We start from the raw sequence: 19112 nt of genomic DNA, 5'->3' as shown, positions 1-19112 counted from the left end.
CAGGTTAGGTGTGAACAGTCAGATGTCAACTAATCTCTCTTAGAAAAGTAATCTCTTAAATATATAGTTAAGTAATGCAGACAGCAAGTTGAGAAAGAGCTCAAGCTCAGTTCCACAGTGTGAATAGGTATCAAACAGTGAAAAAGGAATAACTCTGCCCCTAGGTGGGAATGCGACAGGAGCGATGCACGAAAGCCACACAGCGCAGTTATCCACACTGGATGTATGGCATTTTGTTTCCAGTCACATAAAGAGAAGCCTTGCTCTGTGATTTCAGTAACCAAAGTGATAAAATTGGGGCTTGTTAGTTGTTTTTTATTGAGTACAGCCCCTGCAAAAGAGTTTTTTGCAGTTGTCGTAGCTAGCTGGGGTTACTCTTAATGGCAAGGGCAGCTGGGCTGGCTGCTCCATGGGAGTAGTCATGAAAATGGGTGAGGCCTTGGAAATGCTGTGACTCGTGATCTGGTGACAAGGTGGAGCCTTGCTGCTGGAATTCTTTAAGGAACCATAGAATAGTCTGGGTTGGAAAGGCCCTTATACCTCATCTAGTCCAACCCCTCCATCTTCAACTGGACCAGGTTGCCACATCCAGCCTGGCCTTGAATAGCTCCAGGGATGGTCTGGGCAACCTGTACCAGTGTTTCACCACTCTCATAAAGAATTTTTTCCTCACATCCAGCCTGAATCTCTCCTCTTTTAGTTTAAAACCATCACCCCTTGTCAAAAAGGCCCTCCTAAAGTCTCTCGCCATCTTGTAAGACCCTTTTAAGTACTGAAAGGCCACAATAAACAGGGAAGAGTGGGGTTAGATTCCTCACTGTGAGGGTGCTGAGGCGCTGGCACAGAGTGCCCAGAGAAGCTGTGGCTGCCCCATCCCTGGCAGTGTTCAAGGCCAGGTTGGACACAGGGGCTTGGAGCAACCTGCTTTAGTGGAACGTGTCCCTGCCTGTGGCAGGGAGTTTGAACTGGATGAGCTTTAAGGTCCTTTCCAACCCAAACCATTCCATGCCTTTGTAAGATCTCCTCAGTTGAACACCCCCAGCTCTCCTCCTCACAGGAGAAGCACTGCATTTTTAGTCCTTTGAAGAGATTCATGTCCTTCCTCTACTGACGACTCCAGAGGTGAACTTACACCCCTCTGACTCATCCCCTGGCTATGCCCGTTAATAACTAACTCATTTGCCAGCCCTTCGACACTATAACTGCTTTAGCCCGTGTCCCCTAACCAGCGTGTGCCCTATGGGAGGCAGCTCGGCCCCCTCACCCCTCTCCTGAGGTAAACACCCGCCGTCCGCCCGCGCACGCCGTGACGTAAGCACGCCTGCGTGGCGCCGTGACGCAGCCGTTGCCGCAGTAACGCCCCGCCTCTCCTCCCGCCGCCTCAGGCACCCCCCTTCCCTCACCCCCCCCCGCCCCGTCCCGGTGCGGCGCGGTCCAGCCCAGCCCAGCCCAGCGGAGCGGCCCGCAGGCGCCTGTCACCTTCAGCGGGGCCGGCCCGTGCGGCGCCGCCGCCATGGTGCTCATCAAGGAATAGTGAGTGTGGGGAGCTTCTGCTTTCACCCCGGTCCCCTTCACCAACCTCTGCCTGTGCCCCCGCTCAGCGGGCCTGCCGCGGGGACCGGCCGCGGGGGGCCGGCACGGCCTGGCCCTGCGCTGCGGCCGAGCGCCGGACCGCGGGGAGGGAGTAAGGAAAGCGGGGGGAGAGCTGCGTGAGGGCCGCGGCGCCGGTGCGGGCGGGAGTGAAGGTCACGGCGGGGAAGGGGCCCAGCGGCACCTCCGCTTGGCGGGCACCGGCCTCTGGCTCCCCCCGCTCCTGCCTCTGCGCATCGCTGCGGCGGCGCTCCGGTGCACGGCCGTGGTCAGGTCGTGCCCCCCGTGGCCTGCCGGCCCTTCGTCCTCCGCAATGAGGGGGGGTCTCAGTGTTCTGGGGGGGGGTTGATGCTGCCAAGGGCCTTGCTGGGCTCGTACCCTGGGTGGGATCGGTGCACGGTGAGTGCTGTGCGAGGCAGCGGCATCTTGCCCCCTTCTCCTTGTCACAGGGGGAAGTGGCCAGGCGGCTTTTACCCCCCCTCGTTTCCTTTAGCTGTGTGATTTCTGACTAGAGCCTCCAATAAGAGTGAGTATGCCAGAAATAAGATAGCTCCTACGTGGCTTTTTTGATGTGGAAACCTCACCTTAGAGTTCTTTGCTGTCCCTGAGGCTGCTGCGGTTGTTGTGCCCCGCGATGGGGTGGAAAACAGGCTAGAGGATCTGTTGTGGGGGAGTGTAACTGCTGGTCTCATTGCTCTGTGTAGTCTTCGGTTCATCCTTGCTAACGTGGTGTACTCCTTTGGACCTGTGCACTTTGGCTCTGTGTCCTCAGCTCTGTGTAGTCCTGCACATATTTCTGTCCTGAGTTCTTAAGGTTAACTTACGTGTATTCTTAAGCGCATTCTGTGCTTTTTTCTTCTTTTTTCCCTCATAGAAGATAGCTGTGATCCTGATGGTTAAATGGGTTTTCAGGTCTTCTTGGTGTCCTCTTTATAGCAATTTCTTTGCCAGATCATGGACCATGGTGTGGGTTTAAATGTTAGAACCACATTGAGGGTTGTACTGATCCTTGTAGTTGTCTTCAAACTTGATTAACTTCTTCTTTTCCCACCAATCCTTAAACTCTTTCTATTTTTAGCCAACAATAGGGGTGTAGACTTTAAGAGCAGCAGCAGAGCTGGTCTTTTTAACATAGAGACACAGTTACCTTCTGCAGTGTTAAACTGGATAGCAGACAGACACCAGGGCTAAGTGCTTAGTTTCAGATGTATGAAAAGATAATTAACTTGACTATAACATCTGTTTTGTTGAGGTTTTCCTATGAATTTAGCTGGTTAATGTAAGTTTTCCTCTTATAACACCCCTCTGGTTTATTTCTGTTTGCATTCATACATCTTTTCCATGCTTCTGCTTGGAGTCTCTTGCCCTGTACTGCAGTAAAGCTCACTTGCCAGTGAGATAAGCTCCCTACAGGGCATCTCGTGAAGATAGGAGCAAACATACTTTGAATCTTCAGATTTCTGGGAGTATCAAGAGCTCATTTGGATGAGCATTGCTTCCACAAGTCATTTTGATGATATTATTTACCTCAGGAAATCAACATACCTACCTGGCTTTCACACTGCCTGTTCCAGAGCCAAAATGTGAAGTGCAAATAATCAGATTAAAGGTTAAAAGACTGGAATTCCTTAATTTTGCTTTATTTTTACAGGCTTACATTTCTATTTTCAAAAGGGTCACCAAACTTTTAAAGTCTTGGCATTAGTTGTATTGTCCTGTTTGTTTTCTTCCCTTCTTTGTGTCTTTATTAAGACATATGCAACTTTAAGGACACTCAAGGTTGCTACTGTACTTCCAAAATGAGCATTTATTTTTGACTTCTTGGGGTTCCCGGCTGGTTGTAACAGTTGCACATAGAGTTATGCTGCTGTATTGGTTCTAATCTAAATCTTCCTTGATGTTGTATGTGGAAGTTGCCCATTTTATGAGCTATTTGAGATGGTTTTTCACTAAATCTCATGTTCCAGAAAGCAGTTGTTAGAAGCATAGAAACCCCCCTCTTTTTGGTGTGACCTGTCTAGTTGAAGGGCTTTGCTGCTGTTGTTGAGTTAGTTCAGGTTGGCTCAACACCGCATACAGGTACCTTAGTGTAGGGGGTAAAAATATAAGTGAGCTGTAGCTGCATGTCATCTGAGCAGATCATTCTTCCATCTCTGAGACCACTTGTCACATCCTCCCTACAAAGTCAAATGGGTTTTATGATGTGCTCCATAGGAATTGTAGGAGATGTCACAGAAATAGAGCAATATAACAAAGACCTGATGTCACATCTTTTATTGTCAGTCAATCTGTATCATCTTTTCTTGTACTGATAGTTATGCAGAGATAGCTTTTAACGTTTTCATCTGATGTCTTATCAGGCATCTTTCATTTCTACCTGTCCGTGTTACAGGTAAGCTGCATGGGTTTTGTTCATTGATTGGGTTTGGGTTTTGTTGTTGTTTCAGGGTTTGTAGATGCTGCTTGTTCTCCTTATTGTGATTTCAGTTACATCAGAAGACCTTGAAGAGAATCAGTGTAAAGACTGACTTCCCTTTCCTGTGAAGTGACGATAATGACACTGACCTCCTCTGCAGCTGTACTTCCCTTTGCTGTCATTTGAGGCAGATTTTAATCTAGGAGGGATGTTAAATGTTCTTCACCAGTTTCAGGCCAACCACGTCATATAATTTCTGATATTTTGATCAAGTTCTGTCCCCAAGTTAGGAGTCTTTGTTCCCATTGTGAAGCCTTTTTTCTGGATCCATCCTCTTGAGTAGTCTTCCCTCTTCTTCCTTTACAGTTTGGCTACCTATAAGTGTTAGTCATCCCCTGCCCTCTTGGTTTGCTAGGCTAAATGAATTGTAAACTATTTATCCTCCTGTGTTTCTGTTTTGCTGTTCATGAACATTGACCTCTAAGATAATATTCAGATCTACCGACTTCCAGAAATGCAATTTTATTACCTTACATCAATCATTTTACGCCAGTTAACTAACCTAATGTCATGCTAGATGGCATGGTCTACCTGTAGAAACCCATTTTCTTTTCTTTGTTCCCTATGTAAGGAATACCATACTGAAGTGGATCAAAGGCCCTCTTCCATCTTGCCTTCTAGCAGGTATTTTTAGGAAACAATATATAAATAGTGAGTAGAAGGATTGTTAGTATATCCTACCAGTAAATGACATAAGGACTTCCATGAATTGATCAAATCCCATCTTAAAATTGCTTATACTTCTTGTGTTTGGCAAGGAATCCTGCAACTTAAGTATTCATAATGGGAAGAAATACACTTCACTGCTCTTAAGTATGTTGCCTGATGGTTTTTATTCTTTTCTTCTTCTGTAAGACAAAGTCATTCTTCCTTCTCCATTCACTGTTTTCTCACCATTCATGACTCTTTAATGCTCTACCATCTCTTAACCCTTTAGTTGTTTTTCTTCTCAGCTGACAGGCCTTAGTCTAACTGCTTTCTTCTCACACAGAAGCTTCTTCCTATCTCTAATCATCTTTTTTGCCTTCCTTCACATGTTCTGTATCCTGTATCATATTCAAGGTGAGGTGACCAGAACTGTATGCAATATTCAAGATGTTGATGCATGAGTGATTATAGTGACATAACTGTCCTTTTTTTGGTATATGTATGTGGTGTTCCCATTGTTCCCATTTCTGATGTCGTGTTTGCTTTTGAGCTACTAGTGAACTGATGTTTCCAGATGCTCTTCCATCAGGACACCAAGATACTTGTTGGTGACAGCTAATCTGGGGCTTCTTAACCCCATGCGTCTGGGGAAAACCAGTGTCTATAATGCATGATTCTCCTTTTATTGCCACCAAACGTCATCTGCAGTTCTCAGTGTCACAAGGAATCTTGCACAATCTGAAGATTTTGCCCCTCTTGCAGTTTGTTCTTACAATAACATTCCTCTAGTGAAGGGAAAAAATACCTATTTTCACCAGTATTGCTTTTTAAGAATCAGTTTATTAATGCAGAGGACTTTTTCCTGATCCTATTATATCCTAATTTCTCTGAGACTAATTCCCAAAAAACTTGGAATTCTTCCACCACTGGTAGCCATATCTGTGTCACGCTTTGGTTCCTTGTTTCAACATCATTGGTACTGAGAGCAGAGGTCAAATGCAAATCTAGTTTTGGAGATCATATACATATATATATATAAAAAAAATAATATTTTTAAAGGCCTTAACCTGCATTTTTAGCAGCTTTAAGTTGAGTTTTATTCTTGCCTTTTTCCAAAAATCTCAGTGTGGCTTCAGGCAGTCTTTGCCCTCTTGCCCAGTCAGTTGATTCCAAGAGGCATTTGGGAAACCACAATGTGAATAAATGTGACTCATCTACAGAGAGGCAACACCTTCCTTTGCAGTCAGCTCTGAGAAAGCCTTCCGTAGGGTTCTCTATTTAGTGCTGTTTCCTACTGGGATAGGACATGGAAGCAAATGGCTTGGGGCTGTCACAGATCTCTGCAAAACTGCTGAAGCACATAGCAGTGCTCTACAACAGCTTGATAAGAAATAAGATGTGACTTGAAAGGATGTTGTGAGAAGGCACACAAAACTGTTTTGATGCTATGTAGACTTCTAGGCTGCTATTACCAGCAAGGGTCTGTGAACACTGCACAGGTTTAATATAGGATTGCAATTATACTATATCGTGTATTGATTCTCTTTGAGGCTATTGTATAATCTTGGGACTAAAGAGTAAACTCTAGGGATGCCAGCACTGCGTGGATGCTGGAATATTGCAGGGACAGAGCTGTGTAGCCTTTGCTGTGAGGAATGTGTCCTGTAAATGTTGCAGCTGCAGGAATATTTGTTAACTTGCTGTTTCTGTGTTCCCTTTTCAGCCGTGTTATCCTGCCTGTGTCTGTGGAGGAGGTAAGTCCTTTTCTTCTTGCTTCCTTCTTTTAGGACTGTAAATAAACTTGTGATCAAAGCAGTTTGTATGAACAAAAACTGGAAGATGCATGAGAAGGATGTAACTGTCTTCAGGACCCCTGTGTGTTGTTATTCACTCACCATCATATTGACCAAAGAATTGAATTCCTTTAAACCTGAGGGTGCTGATTCTCTCTCCTATAAAGTACTTTCAGATGTGTCAATTGCATATCTTGACTTCTCAGACTGTTATAAAGTGCAGTTTCCTTTTGATTAATACTATTGTTCTTCTATGTTTTTAACACAAAGAGGAAGCTTTAGTACAAATTTACGTTACCCTTTAAACTGTGTTTTGCTGGAAGTCTTTTGTTTTAAACTTTTAGACAAAGGCCAACAACTTCTTCTGATTAGTGAGGCTGGTTTAGCTAAAGAAAGCTTGTGTATATTTTTCCTAGGACTATTTAAGACCTTTGTAGCTCTTACAGAAAGAAAACCGTCTTTTTGTCTAGGTAAAGCTGTAATTGAGACAATAAATGTAGTTTATAACGGACATGGTGCATGGCTGTGCAATGTCTGTGGCTGATTCCCTGCTGTTCTCTCTGAGAGCTGCAGCTTGCCTTGCCTTCCTTCTGCACTGAACACCACTCTTGCAGAGAATTTGACCATATAAATGTTTTCCATTTCTGAATGTTCACACTAGCAAGGGAGACGAGAAATTGAAATGACCGAGTTGCAGAGTCCATAGCACTTCTGTAGGAGATTCCTTCTTCCAGATGTGTTGTTTTACTTCTTGTGATCCTTGGCTGTAAGCCTGGGGTCTGTGAGCTCTGATCAAGGGCTTGTTCTGACTCTCACAGAGAGCTGTGATAACAGCACTCTTGTTCATTTTTCTTTCCCCCTGCCTATAGCAGCTACTGTGGCACAGACAGTGGTGAGCTGGATTGTGGCAGCACTGTTTTAAGCATATCCCTTTTATAACTCGCTGCTCTTTTGACAGAACACAGTGTATTTCTGCAGCCATGAGGCTGGCTAGTAATAGAAAAAACTATGTTAAAGCTGAATTCCTTGTTCCTGTGGATCCGTCTGCTGTGACGGGCATCACATGCTGACAGAAAGCCTAGCCTCTGATCGGAGGATGGGTTTAGATCTGTGTTCTATGCTGGTGCAGGAATGAGGCTGTTAATGCCACAAGTCTATTGCTTACTCCTTACCTGCAGCTTACATGCTTTCTGCATCAATCTGTTTCAAGCAGTATTAACAGAAGGTATGTTTTGCTCTTTTACTGTGCTTGAGTGCTGCTTGTGTGGGGAAGTCCTTGACAAAGGAAGGAATAACATGATAAGCTTTATCAAGCAAGCAAAGGATGCAGGCTTGCAAGTTAGAAAAAGCTATGAGTAAATGGTAAGGTACTCCAGAGCTCAATAAGCAGAAGACCTTAGCCTGAATAACAGGAGCCCTGCCTCATACTGAAATGCCTCCTAGGTATCAAGCCATGTAAAGTCATAGCATCAGTATACAGATTGTATCTTTGAGGGAGTTAGACTGGATGGAGCCCAGCACAGGGTTTTTCCAGGTTCTGTGATACTAGGATTAACCTTCATCCAGTTAAAGTGAGTCCATTGCTATGCTCTTTTCCCTCCGTGGCTGGCTGTTCAGTGCCAGGCACATTTGAGCCTTGTGTGTAGGCTGCCTGTGTGGAGAACTGAGGGATTGGGCGGTATGTAAATCTGTATAGCGACTCTGTGGACGCCCTGGGGCCATCTCTTTCAGGAGGAGTATTCCTCTCCTCTGGATTGGAGTTGTATGGAGAGTTGAGTAACCTGAAAAGTCTATGAAGTGATGAGCAAATAAACATCATTAGGAGAGAAGGAACAAAAATATTAAAGAGAACACTTTAATATGTGCCAACTTGATCAGACTTTATCTCCGAACGTACATATTGTCCCTGTGTTCCCTGAGTGATGCCTCTCTTTAAGGTCTGGTGATTCTCTTGTGATATGCCAGAATTCCAGGAACCAGTTCCTGAAGGAAGTGGGAAGAGCTCTAAAGTTCATTTAGCTTTGCATAAGTACTTATGTGATGTGGTAGTCTTAAAGGTATGCTTAAGCAGAAAGGTTATTTCCATATTGACTCAAAGGATGACTCCTGCTTTGGGTTTCTGGATTGCTTCATCCCCCTTTCTGTGTGGAAAGATGCTGACACATCTGTGCATCACTTGGTGGCTGCATTGCTGTCTTGTACTACAAAACAGCTGTTAAAGCTTCATTGCTTTCAAGGATTTCCTCTTAAATAGGGCTCTGGGGACTTTTTGTGGCTCTTGACCATGTAGCTGCTCATTAAGCATCTCAGGCTAGCAAGAAGGCTTATGATTTCCCTTTAATATGGGCAATTTTTGCTTGCAATACTGAAGAGCTCACGCCTTCTGCATGCAAATTGCTGCCAAAAGTCTGATCCCAATGTGTAACACAGGGAATGAAATTAATTATGACTTTGAGGCATTGTAATAGGGCTGATGGAGTCTGCTGTGGTGTTCTGTTGGTATGCCAGGGATTGTGTATTCAGTCCCTTCACCCCTAGCAAATGGGGCTTAATCAGTAGTAAGGAATTCAAGAGAAAACTAGTGATCAGGAAGGCTTTGAACTTAATGAAGAGATCAGTGCTGAATGGTTAGCCAAGTAAGTGCTAAGATGGGAACAAAACAGTGGAAGAGAAGCCCTGGTGATGACTAAAACTTGAAGGCTAGGATGTAGGAGTTAGACTGTAGCAGACTGTCTTCTGCTGGGAAACTCTGCCAAAACATGGTCCTGTTTAAGTGCAGGCTGCAAGCTGCACTCCTCTGTTGGTTTATACATTGTCACACTGCAAGGAGAAAGAAGAAAAACACCTTGTTGTGTCTTAGGGGCTAACCTTTACTTTTGTACCCTGACCAACATCACGTTGCACAGTGCCAGCTTGGAGAGTGCGGTCTTGAGTGGCTGTGTGGGTGTCTTGCCAGCTGCCACTTGGAAATGCTGGTATGGATTAGAGCTGTGTGTACACATTCTGTGCTGCCTCTTTGTTCCTTTCACATGGGAAGGAGCTTGCCAGACACAAAGGGCTCGTATTTATTAATTGTGTTCAAAGCTGCTTTCAGGGAAATTACTGGTTTTGAAGATGGTTACATAGAGATTAGGCCTTTTGAAAGAAATTTGATGTAATGAAGATGTGCTGTCAGCTGCATGAGGTGTTATAAGACAGATCCTCTTGATCTGGATAACTTCTTGAGGAAGGGAAGAAGGTTTTTTGCAGCTCTCAGGTCTGCAAGAATAGGTCTGTGACGCTTTGGGCTTCACAGAATGTGTTTTTCTGTTAACTTTTGCAGGCAGATGCTGTAGGATTTGTTCATTGGGATAGTTTTATTTGTGCCTTGTCCTCCTTTTATCAATGTGATTAAAGGATCAGAAATAACAGGGAAGATTAAATGGTGAAGATGCTAAACCAAAGGGCTTATCCTCTTAGTGCCTGAACTTTGACCCATGTATTTAAAAGGGAGCAGGAACAAATGGCTGTTACTAAGAGAAATTAGTTTGTGCCCTTGAGACCTGTCCTGAGACTTCAGCCCTCCCCTTTAATATTGTAGCTGCCAAACTCATGATGAGTTCTCTTCTCTGAGTGTACGTGTGGCTTTTACTCCACTAAATCAACTTGCTCCTAAGATTTCCCAGCTCTCATGTTTTGCTTGTTTGGAGGGAGGTGAGTGTTCTGCTTCATATGGGTCATCTACAGTGTTATGTATGAAATGTCAAAAGGCAAAGAGTTGTATTGCAGACTCCAGACTGAAACCCAATCTGCTGGGGACAGTGCAGGAACCATCTAGCCAAGTGAGGAGAGCCTGTATAACCTGGCCCAGCACCCTCTGGGTAGGTCCAGCAGAGCTGTTGCTCCTAGCTCAAAAGTGGCCTGGAATGCTTTTTGCCCTGCCCTTGGGTGTCCTATCCTCAAGCCTTACTACTTTGGCTTACCATCTATTACTCTTCCACTAGGAATAAATGTTTCCTTGGGTTTGGTGAGCACCAGGTGGTACAAAACCTCAGAGCTTGGGTACTGTTGTTATTTTGGGTGCTCTATCAACAACACTTAACCACTGTAGAAATCTTCCTTCCTTGCTGCAGATGAACCAGCCAGAGATGTATTTCTGGGCTGTTAGCTCTAAGCTAACACTTTTCCAGCCTGGATTTCAGTGTATGGAGTGCTAGGTGCTATTCCTGATCATATGCTGGAGAAAAGGAAGAAGGCCTAAGCAGTGTTCCATTGCTTTGTAGTTATGTTTTGGAGGTTTTTGGAGGATTTGGTGGGGGTTTTATATCATTGCACTTCTGATGCCTAACGCTTTGTGCATTAGCCTTCCAGACTGCCTCTCTGTACTGCCTCTGGCAGCGGTTCCTGTCTTGCTCCCTTTCAGTTCTGAAGACTTAACTCTGTTAAGTCAGAACACTTCGTTTAGACTTAGTGTTTAACTTCTTCATCCTCAAACCTTGTCTGCTCATCTAACTTCACCTCAAAGACACCTGCATGAATTTTCTTCATTTGATCATGTTTCTTTTGAGCTTTGCATCCCCTTTTTCTGCTGCCAGAGGCAAAAGTGTTTTAGTCTTTACATCTTCTACAGAAAATAATGTTCTCTTTTGCTCATGTTTGTGATTTTTCCTCTTCTCTTCCCTGTGAAACATTTGGGCATGCTTCTAATGAAAGAGATGTTGTAGTGTCAAGTAGTTTGAGTGAAATGTTGCTGCACAGTGAGTGAAAAATGATCTTTTGGTAAGAATTTTATGGAATGGTGAAATTCTGTGCTCTCCCTGTTAGTGGTTTAATGCTTGTGGTTTAAGAGGAAGTCTGATACAGAAAACCCCCAACCCAAAAATAATAGGGGGAGCAGTGCCAGCATGGGTCAGCTGCTCATCTGGGGCATTTATTGGTTAAGTTCATTAGATAAAGCTTTCAGAATGGGTTTAGTTATGTGGGGATAAAACAGCATTTAGGGATGGATAAAGGCAGTTGGGAAGGAAGAAAAGGCTTGGTTGTAGAGGACCTAACAGAACAGAGTTTGACGTAGGTGCACAAGAGAAATGGGTGTTCACTGGGGAGAAATGACCTGATCTGATCATAGTGTCAGGTTTGGCAAGAGATGTTTAAGCATGCTGGGGTGGTAGTAAGCCTTGTAGTAAAGGCTGAGAAGGGTAATTTCAGGCTATTCAGCCTTAAAATGTAGCAGCATTTATTTGGAAAACTCCTGGGTGCAAATACCCTCCTTACTTAAGCTTCTTACTTGTTTTCAACTGCACTCATCTTTGACTCTACTGTGCTCCTAGGCTGTGCACACCTAACAAGTATGTTTCTCAGAGCATTTAAAAGGTGGTGCAAGTACCCTTTGTGTTCTGCCTCCCTCCTGCAGTCCTGCACTTCCTTTCCCCCTACCATATTGTCAAAGGAACTTCATGTGAAGTTCTTTGGGGCTTTCCTGGGTAAAGTACTTTATGCTTTTCAACTCAGGACTGGCAGTGTGTTATTTTCCATTTGAGCTGAACAATTGCTGCTCCTGTGTGCCAAAAAGAGTGAAAAACAATGGATTTTTCTACAGTATGCCTGAGGTCATCTGTGTTTAAATGTTGTCCTGACACACCTTTAATTTGGTTTACCTTCTTCTGAAGTTGTGTTGGTTTGGAGCTTGGGATTGAAGGGTTAAAGGTAACTCTGCTATTGGCAGTGCTTTCCTCCTAACTACCACTATATCAAACTGAAATTGAAAGAGCTGCTTATCTGGACACACAAGTGGATGTCCCTTTCTCTGCCTTCTCCCCAGACAATAAATTTATCCTTGGCTGCTTCTGGTAAAGTTATTACTTCTGCTAAATTATAGCTTTCACAATAATGTGTCTCTCGCTTCTTTAGTATCAAGTGGGACAGCTGTATTCTGTGGCAGAAGCCAGCAAAAATGAAACTGGTGGAGGTGAAGGAGTGGAGGTCCTGGTGAATGAACCCTACGAGAGAGATGGAGAGCGTGGGCAGTACACACACAAGATCTACCACTTACAGAGGTATGAAAACACTTTATTCCGGGAATCGGGAAAGGCTCTTGAGGCAGGAGCCTCAAGGAAGGAAAATACAATAGAGTTGCAGTGACTGTAAATCATGGATTATGTGAAAGCTAGAAGACATCGAGGTAAGACAGGAGTATAACAGCAGGAAGTGAGCATCACCGGTGCACCTGTTACCTGTAGTTCTTATCAATGCCTTTCTTCCTGTTCCCAAATTCTGCAGCAAAGTGCCAACATTTGTGAGAATGCTGGCCCCTGAAGGAGCTCTGAATATACATGAAAAAGCATGGAATGCTTATCCCTACTGCAGAACTGGTGAGTGCGTGGGGAAGGACTGTGCATTGCTGGCTTGTTGGGGTTTTGGGGGTGGAGGAGAAGGTAGGAGGGGATAAGGAAGGAGACAACCAGTAGGGAAGCTGTTTCAGCTCTTAAATCTTGGATTTCTGCTGTCTAAGCCCTTTCTGTGGTCAGGAGAAGCAAAATAGAGTGCTGTGGACTTGAAAGAAATGCCCTTGTCTCATGAGAAAGTTGGGGCTGTTCAGCCTGGAGAAGAGAAGGCTGCGTGGAGACCTCATAGCAGCCTTCCGGTATCTGGAGAGGGCCTACAAGGATGCTGGGGAGGGACTATTCATCAGGGACTGTAGTGACAGGACAAGGGGTAATGGGTTAAAACTGAAACAGGGGAAGTTTAGATTGGATATAAGGAAGAAGTTCTTTACTGTGAGGGTGGTGAGGCCCTGGAATGGGTTGCCCAGGGAGGTTGTGAATGCTCCATCCTTGGCGGTGTTCAAGTCCAGGTTGGATGAGGCCTTGGGTGGCATGGTTTAGTGTGGGGTGTCCCTGCCCAAGGCAGGGGGGTTGGAACTGGATGATCTTCAGGTCCTTTCCAACCCTAACTATTGTATGATTCTATGTGCTGCTGCTGAATGACAATGGGAAAGAACAGACCAAGAAACAGATGTTAGTCCTACTAAAGGCACAGATGTGTTACACTGAACCCTCACAGAAGTTACCAGCCGTGATGGAGGGGGTTGGAACTAGATGATCTTCAGGTCCTTTCCACCCCAAACCTTTCTATGTTTAACCATTATTGTTTTTCTGGTCTTTGTTGCTGTAGGAACTGCAGATTTGACTTTGCCTCCAAACTGACGTAGTGTTTCTGGCTGTGCTTTATGCTGTTTGTGTATCTGAAGGATACATTTTCAGCTGTTTGGTAGTGGCACCGTTGCTATGGGTACTGTAAACTTAAAAACCCCAACTGGCCTTGAAACTTGAGATAGAAAAAATGTATTTTTTCAACCATTTACTGGAGAGAATTTTAAATGAAGTCTTTTAAAAGAAGGAAAAAGCTTTGCGGTGGGGGAGGATAACGTTACTTCAGCAACAGCGTAGTGGAATGGGTATTGCAAATACAAAATTCATCATCGACTGCAGAGTAAATTTTTAATGTGCCACATAATACAAGATGCTGAAACAGCATTAATTCATAGCATCATAGACTAGATAGGGTTGGAAAGGACCTTAAGATCATCTAGTTCCAGCCACCCTGCCATGGGCTTTCCCATTTTTATGCAGTTTTCTTGCTGCATGTTACTTAAATTAGCCAGTAGATGTCTGGTTTATTCCCTTGTTAAGTACAGTGAACTGCTTTAAACACAAATAGTTCTTTCATTAATGCTTTAAGTTGTGGAAACAGATCTAACTAAGTTGACTCTAGTAGGTTTTGTTAGATGTAATGCTTTACCTCTCTCTTCCTCCTGCTGTTTTTCTTCTCTGAAACAAAGGTATGGGGTTACCTTGTGTTGTCACTGTTAGCTGCGTATCCTTCAGTTAGACACTGCTAAAACTCTACTTAACAGTGATACTAAAATCAAGTACAAGACTTTCCAACACAGTCAAAGACGTTTCAGGTTTTGGTATGCTAGAAATGCTAACAACACCCAACAAAAGAAATCCTCAACTGTAATAAACACCGCTATGAGATGAGATAAAGTGCTGCTTTGTGGGGGCTGGAGCAGAAGGCAGTTTTTCTGCGGAGGCTGACAGATCTGTTTAGAGAATCTGCCAGCTTGACATGAATCAAGAAAAACTCCAAAAAGTTGCTGCAACCTTCACTTGTTAGCACTGGGCAGGAGGGAGGAACCCGTGTGTGGTGTAGGCTGCTTGTGCATTATCATTTTACTTTGGGTATTTCGGTCCTATGTGAGAAGACTTGGGTGGCCTCATGTGAATCTTTGATCATGCCAGGCTGGCTTACACCAAGTAGTGAGAGGGCTGAGAGCCATGCCAGAGTTTGAAATCTCAGAGCCAGGGACACAGCAAGAACTAAACCTGGTTTGGCTGCGTAGGAGTTAGTGGTACTTGTACCTGTGCCCTCGTGAACCAAGGTGAATTAGTGTGCTGCTCTCTGGAGCACATCAGCTACTACACAGAGCCTTTTAAACTTGAATAAAGCCATACTTCTAGTTAATTGTGCCTCATGGTATCTATTTTTTAATTAGATGAGATCATCCTTCTTACATTTCCTTATACCTCCTCTGGAAAGCTCAATTATGACTTTAATATGCATATCATATACCATTATCAAAGAAGGATGTTGCTCCATCCCTGGCAGTGTTCAAGGCCAGGTTGGGCGGAGTCTTGGGTGACATGATCTAGTGTGATCCATGGCAAGGGGGTTGGAACTGGATGATCTTCAGGTCCTTTCCAACCCAAGCCGTTCTATGATTCTATGGTAAGTACTGCAGGTCGAGGGAATTTAAATGCCTAGCTTATACCTCCCTGCAGTTCTGCACACATGTGCTGTAGTATGGGTTTTTTCTGTGCTGTGAATGGAATCCTTGCTTAGCTCCTTTGAGAGCATGAACTGTAAATGAGACTGTTGTCATATGCATTTACAACTTCTCCAGTAGAAATGAAGTGAGGGCTGCCTAATAGTTAGAACTGTGGGCTGGTGCCAAGGAGTGTTCTTGGTTCTCTTTCTGCGGTCTGACTTAAATATTAATGTCTCTTAAATGTTGGTAGAAAAGCAATTGCAAGTGTGCTCTGCTCTGCTGAGTGTCAGCATGGCCCGTGGCCAAATGTCAGGCAATTGAGGAGTTAGAACTGCAGCTGAAAAGTGTAGGAGTTGCTGCTGCAGTGCCTCAATGCAGGTCCTGGTTTGTAAAAAGCTTGAGCATCTGAGTTTTAATAGGCATTTCTAAAGGGATTCGTTTGTTTGCTTTACAAATGAGGTGTCTTCCCCACAGAGATTAAGAAGATGAAGGAAGCTGTTTTAAGACAGCTGCATAGTCATGGCACAGAGACATGGGAAGGTGGGAAGACTCTGGCTTATGATTACTATTGGTTTTCATTAGGACTAGCAGAAAAAAACCCTCTTTCTTAGAGAAATAATGAAGTGTTCTTTGAGATGAAATTCAGCCTTTTAAAGATTAGCCTCAGCTCTGCTTGTTCTCTCCCTCCACCCCAACATGCCAGGCTAAATAATGAAGCCTTCTTCATTTAAATTGCTGTAAAAAGCACATTTCAAATTGTTGAAGGTTTAGGTCACTCCAAGGCCCAGCAGCAGGAACTAAGGTAGCTGGATGTGCATGGTAGGTGATACGGGGTGGTTCTGTCTACGTGATGTTGGGTTGGAAACTCGCAAGTTGTAATAGTGCCCTTAAACCAGAATTCCTTCTTAGTAAAGCCCTTGTGAAACTTCAGAACAAGCCAGCAAAGCTTCAGACACCCTTATTCTCGAGTAGCATTGCTAACGTGCTCTGATGGCTCAGGTAGAGCAGATGCTGACTGTTACAGGATCTTAAATTGCTTTTCAGTGTTGAATAATTGAGCCTTACTATCCAGGGAGTTCGGTTACCAGGAGCAGTAGAGATGCAGAGGCTCTGGTTACTGCTGGCAGCAGTGATGAGGTCTGCACTGGCCTGAAACCCAGCGTGTGTTTGCCTCAGAACTGTGGAGAGGTTTCTTATCTGCAAGCTGAGAAAGGATTGGTCATATCCCGTCAGCTGAACATACTTATTCCATCTTCCCATCCAGCTGGCTGGAGGCCAGGGAGCAGAAGGGGCAGTACATAATTAATTGCTGCTCCTGTGAGTTTCTCCAACTCTGAGGAGTTCCAGAGAAGGGGGTGAAGTTCGCTGGGCTTCATTGACTTGTAGGGTGGTCTCACTAGCCCCCTGGGAAGCTGAAGTTGTCCCTGGTTTGCTGGTAGTGGGAGGAGGGCAATGGTTGCTGTACATTCTTTTTGCACTAAAGTACTGTATCTTTTTCTTTCCATGTGTTGATTTCTTGGACCAGTTATTACAGTAAGTATTGATTTTACTGATGCTCTATGGAAGCATTATGTAATGTCTGAAATGAAGTGTTCTGGTTAGGAGAAGGTCTTTAGCTTGAGCTAAAGGCCCTCCAGCTTTTGTCATTATAAGATGATGTAGGTTAAACCCCTTTGCCAACTGTGGCACAGCCACAAACAGTTTGTAAGTGGGGACAGAGATCTTGATTGCAGCGATGCTCAGCTTCACAAATGGGAATGTACCATTGCCTAGATAAAGGATTCAAAGAAAGTTAGCTCATACCATTACGTCCCTTTTAATAACCTTCTTCTGAATTTGATGTTTCCTTTTTACATGCCAAGTGTTTCGCTGGCTCATGCTTTTGTTTCTGCTCCCTTGAGGGAGGATAGGGTTACCTTTGGAAGTCTTTTTCTACTCACAGTAATAATGAGAAATGAAAAGTGGTTTTGCTTACTGTGCTTCTTGTCCCTTCCCTTTCCAGTGGCAAAAGCTCTCAACACATCAGTTTAATACTGTTCATTGGAAGAGTTGTATGCAAATACGTACTCGGTGCTGGATCAACAATCTCCTTGAAAAGACAATTTCTGCCTAGTTAACTTATGTTACCCCTTCTAAACTCTAAATGAAGTACCAGATACTGTGCTTTAAAGAGAAAGCTACTTATAAACCCCAAATGTTTTGCTAAAGCAATGGAACTTCTGTTTTTTTAAGTAAATGACTTGAGGTTTGTTTGATCTTCTGTACTTAGTGATCAAACAGTTTTGCTAAAAGCAATGATGTGTTTACAGATAATTCTCAAGTTCCCTAAATCAAACCCCAGTCAAGTATAATTCTTGGAGTTGATTTTCCTACTGCTTATCTAGCTAATGGAAGACGAGTTAAATATCCAAAGAATAACAGGAAGCTTTATTTTGATGACAGAATGAGTATATGAAGGATGACTTCCTGATCAAAATCGAAACCTGGCATATATCAGATCTTGGAACACAAGAGAATGTAAGTACTTGTGTTGTGCATTTTATTCATCTCTTTAATGTCATAGTGCTGCTTTCCGTGCTAGATTAGATAGTTGCTGTGTGGAACTGTCTGTTTGCTGTGTTATTGCACTACCAAGGCAGAGACTCTCTCCTCCTGGCTTCTCATATCTGCTGCACAAAACTGTCCCTCAAGCACTTGCTCTCTGTGAGCACCTCTGCTTCTCTAGAAGGTTGTGTGTTTACCACAGTGTCCTCTCTGTACATGGACAGGGAACACTGGGTGTCTGCATCTCCATCTGAGGTTTTATGATCTTAGAATGGGATTGTTCTGTGGTGGAATCATTTACATTAGTCTTGTGCTTTCACTGCAGGTTCATAAACTGGAGCCAGATGTATGGAAGAGTGTAGAAGCTATTTATATAGACATTGCTGATCGGAGTCAAGTTCTTCCCAAGGTATGGTAGGTGGGTAAGAGCTCCCTAGAGTGGGAGGCCTTGTGCTAAAAGAGAGATAATACACACACTGTGTTCTCAGGGATGGTCACAGGTAACAGGACAAATGGGAGGATGGAAAGAGTAGGAAAAGTGTTCCTTAAATGTGTTTAAGAAAGCTAGAGGAAGAGCTCTTCTAAAAGCTATGTTAATGCTGTCTGTAAAACAGTGTATGTATGTAGCTCTACAGCACTGCAGCTGATTATAATGCTTGAATAGCAAGAAATGACACTGCCCTTTCCATACAAGGTCATTTTTAAACTGCCTCCTTTTTGAAACTGACCCCTGGCTTCACAAGTGTGTCTTGAATTCATGTAGCTAATCCTGGTTTCTAAGAGTCACTACAGTTACTGTAAGAAACTAAGGGATGTTTCTGTACCGGTCAAGGAAAATACACCTGGAGCAGAAGACTCATGAAGAAGATGCTACAAATTGATCACTTTTGGCACTAAACTGATGATGATTTGAGTTTGGTTTCATTTTAATTGAACTGGGGGTATGAGTAGAGTACATACCCCAAATGCAGGAGGGAAATGCTATGAATTATTTCCTGTGCAATAGGGGACATAGCTGATGCCTCTTCCTTTTTGGTGGTGCTATGAGCTTGTCTGTACTTGTCTCCTAGTGTGCAATATGTGAGCATCATACTGATGTAGTGCTATGAAAAACCAAGCTATCACAGCTCCAGAAAACATAGCTATTTTCTGCAGCAGCAGTATTTAGCTGCCAAAGAATGAGTGGTTATAGGAAACCTATCCTGAAGGTTTACACATCTTCTGATAGATTTACCCCAAAGGAGTCCTTACA

The 19112-nt window shown here is 43.8% G+C and overlaps 1 protein-coding gene across 3 annotated transcripts in view; it reads left to right on the top strand.

Moving 5' to 3' along the window:
- The first annotated feature begins 1404 nt into the window (after window positions 1-1404).
- Window positions 1405-19112, top strand: part of PITPNA (phosphatidylinositol transfer protein alpha) — a 28455-nt gene continuing 10747 nt past the window's right edge. For all 3 annotated transcript variants that reach the window (XR_013958098.1, XR_013958099.1, XM_080630333.1), the window contains exons 1-6: window positions 1405-1533; window positions 6438-6468; window positions 12397-12542; window positions 12766-12865; window positions 17759-17833; window positions 18186-18269. Coding sequence is in view for 1 of the 3 variants with exons in the window: in XM_080630333.1 (XP_080486459.1) it covers window positions 1514-1533; window positions 6438-6468; window positions 12397-12542; window positions 12766-12865; window positions 17759-17833; window positions 18186-18269 (456 nt within the window). In the remaining 2 variants the exon portion in view is untranslated. The remainder of the gene's footprint in view (window positions 1534-6437; window positions 6469-12396; window positions 12543-12765; window positions 12866-17758; window positions 17834-18185; window positions 18270-19112) is intronic.

Source organism: Psittacula echo, assembly GCF_963264785.1.
Source record: "Psittacula echo genome assembly, chromosome: 15".
NCBI classification, from domain to species: Eukaryota; Metazoa; Chordata; class Aves; order Psittaciformes; family Psittacidae; genus Psittacula; species Psittacula echo.
This window is presented reverse-complemented; position numbering and strand designations above follow the sequence as displayed.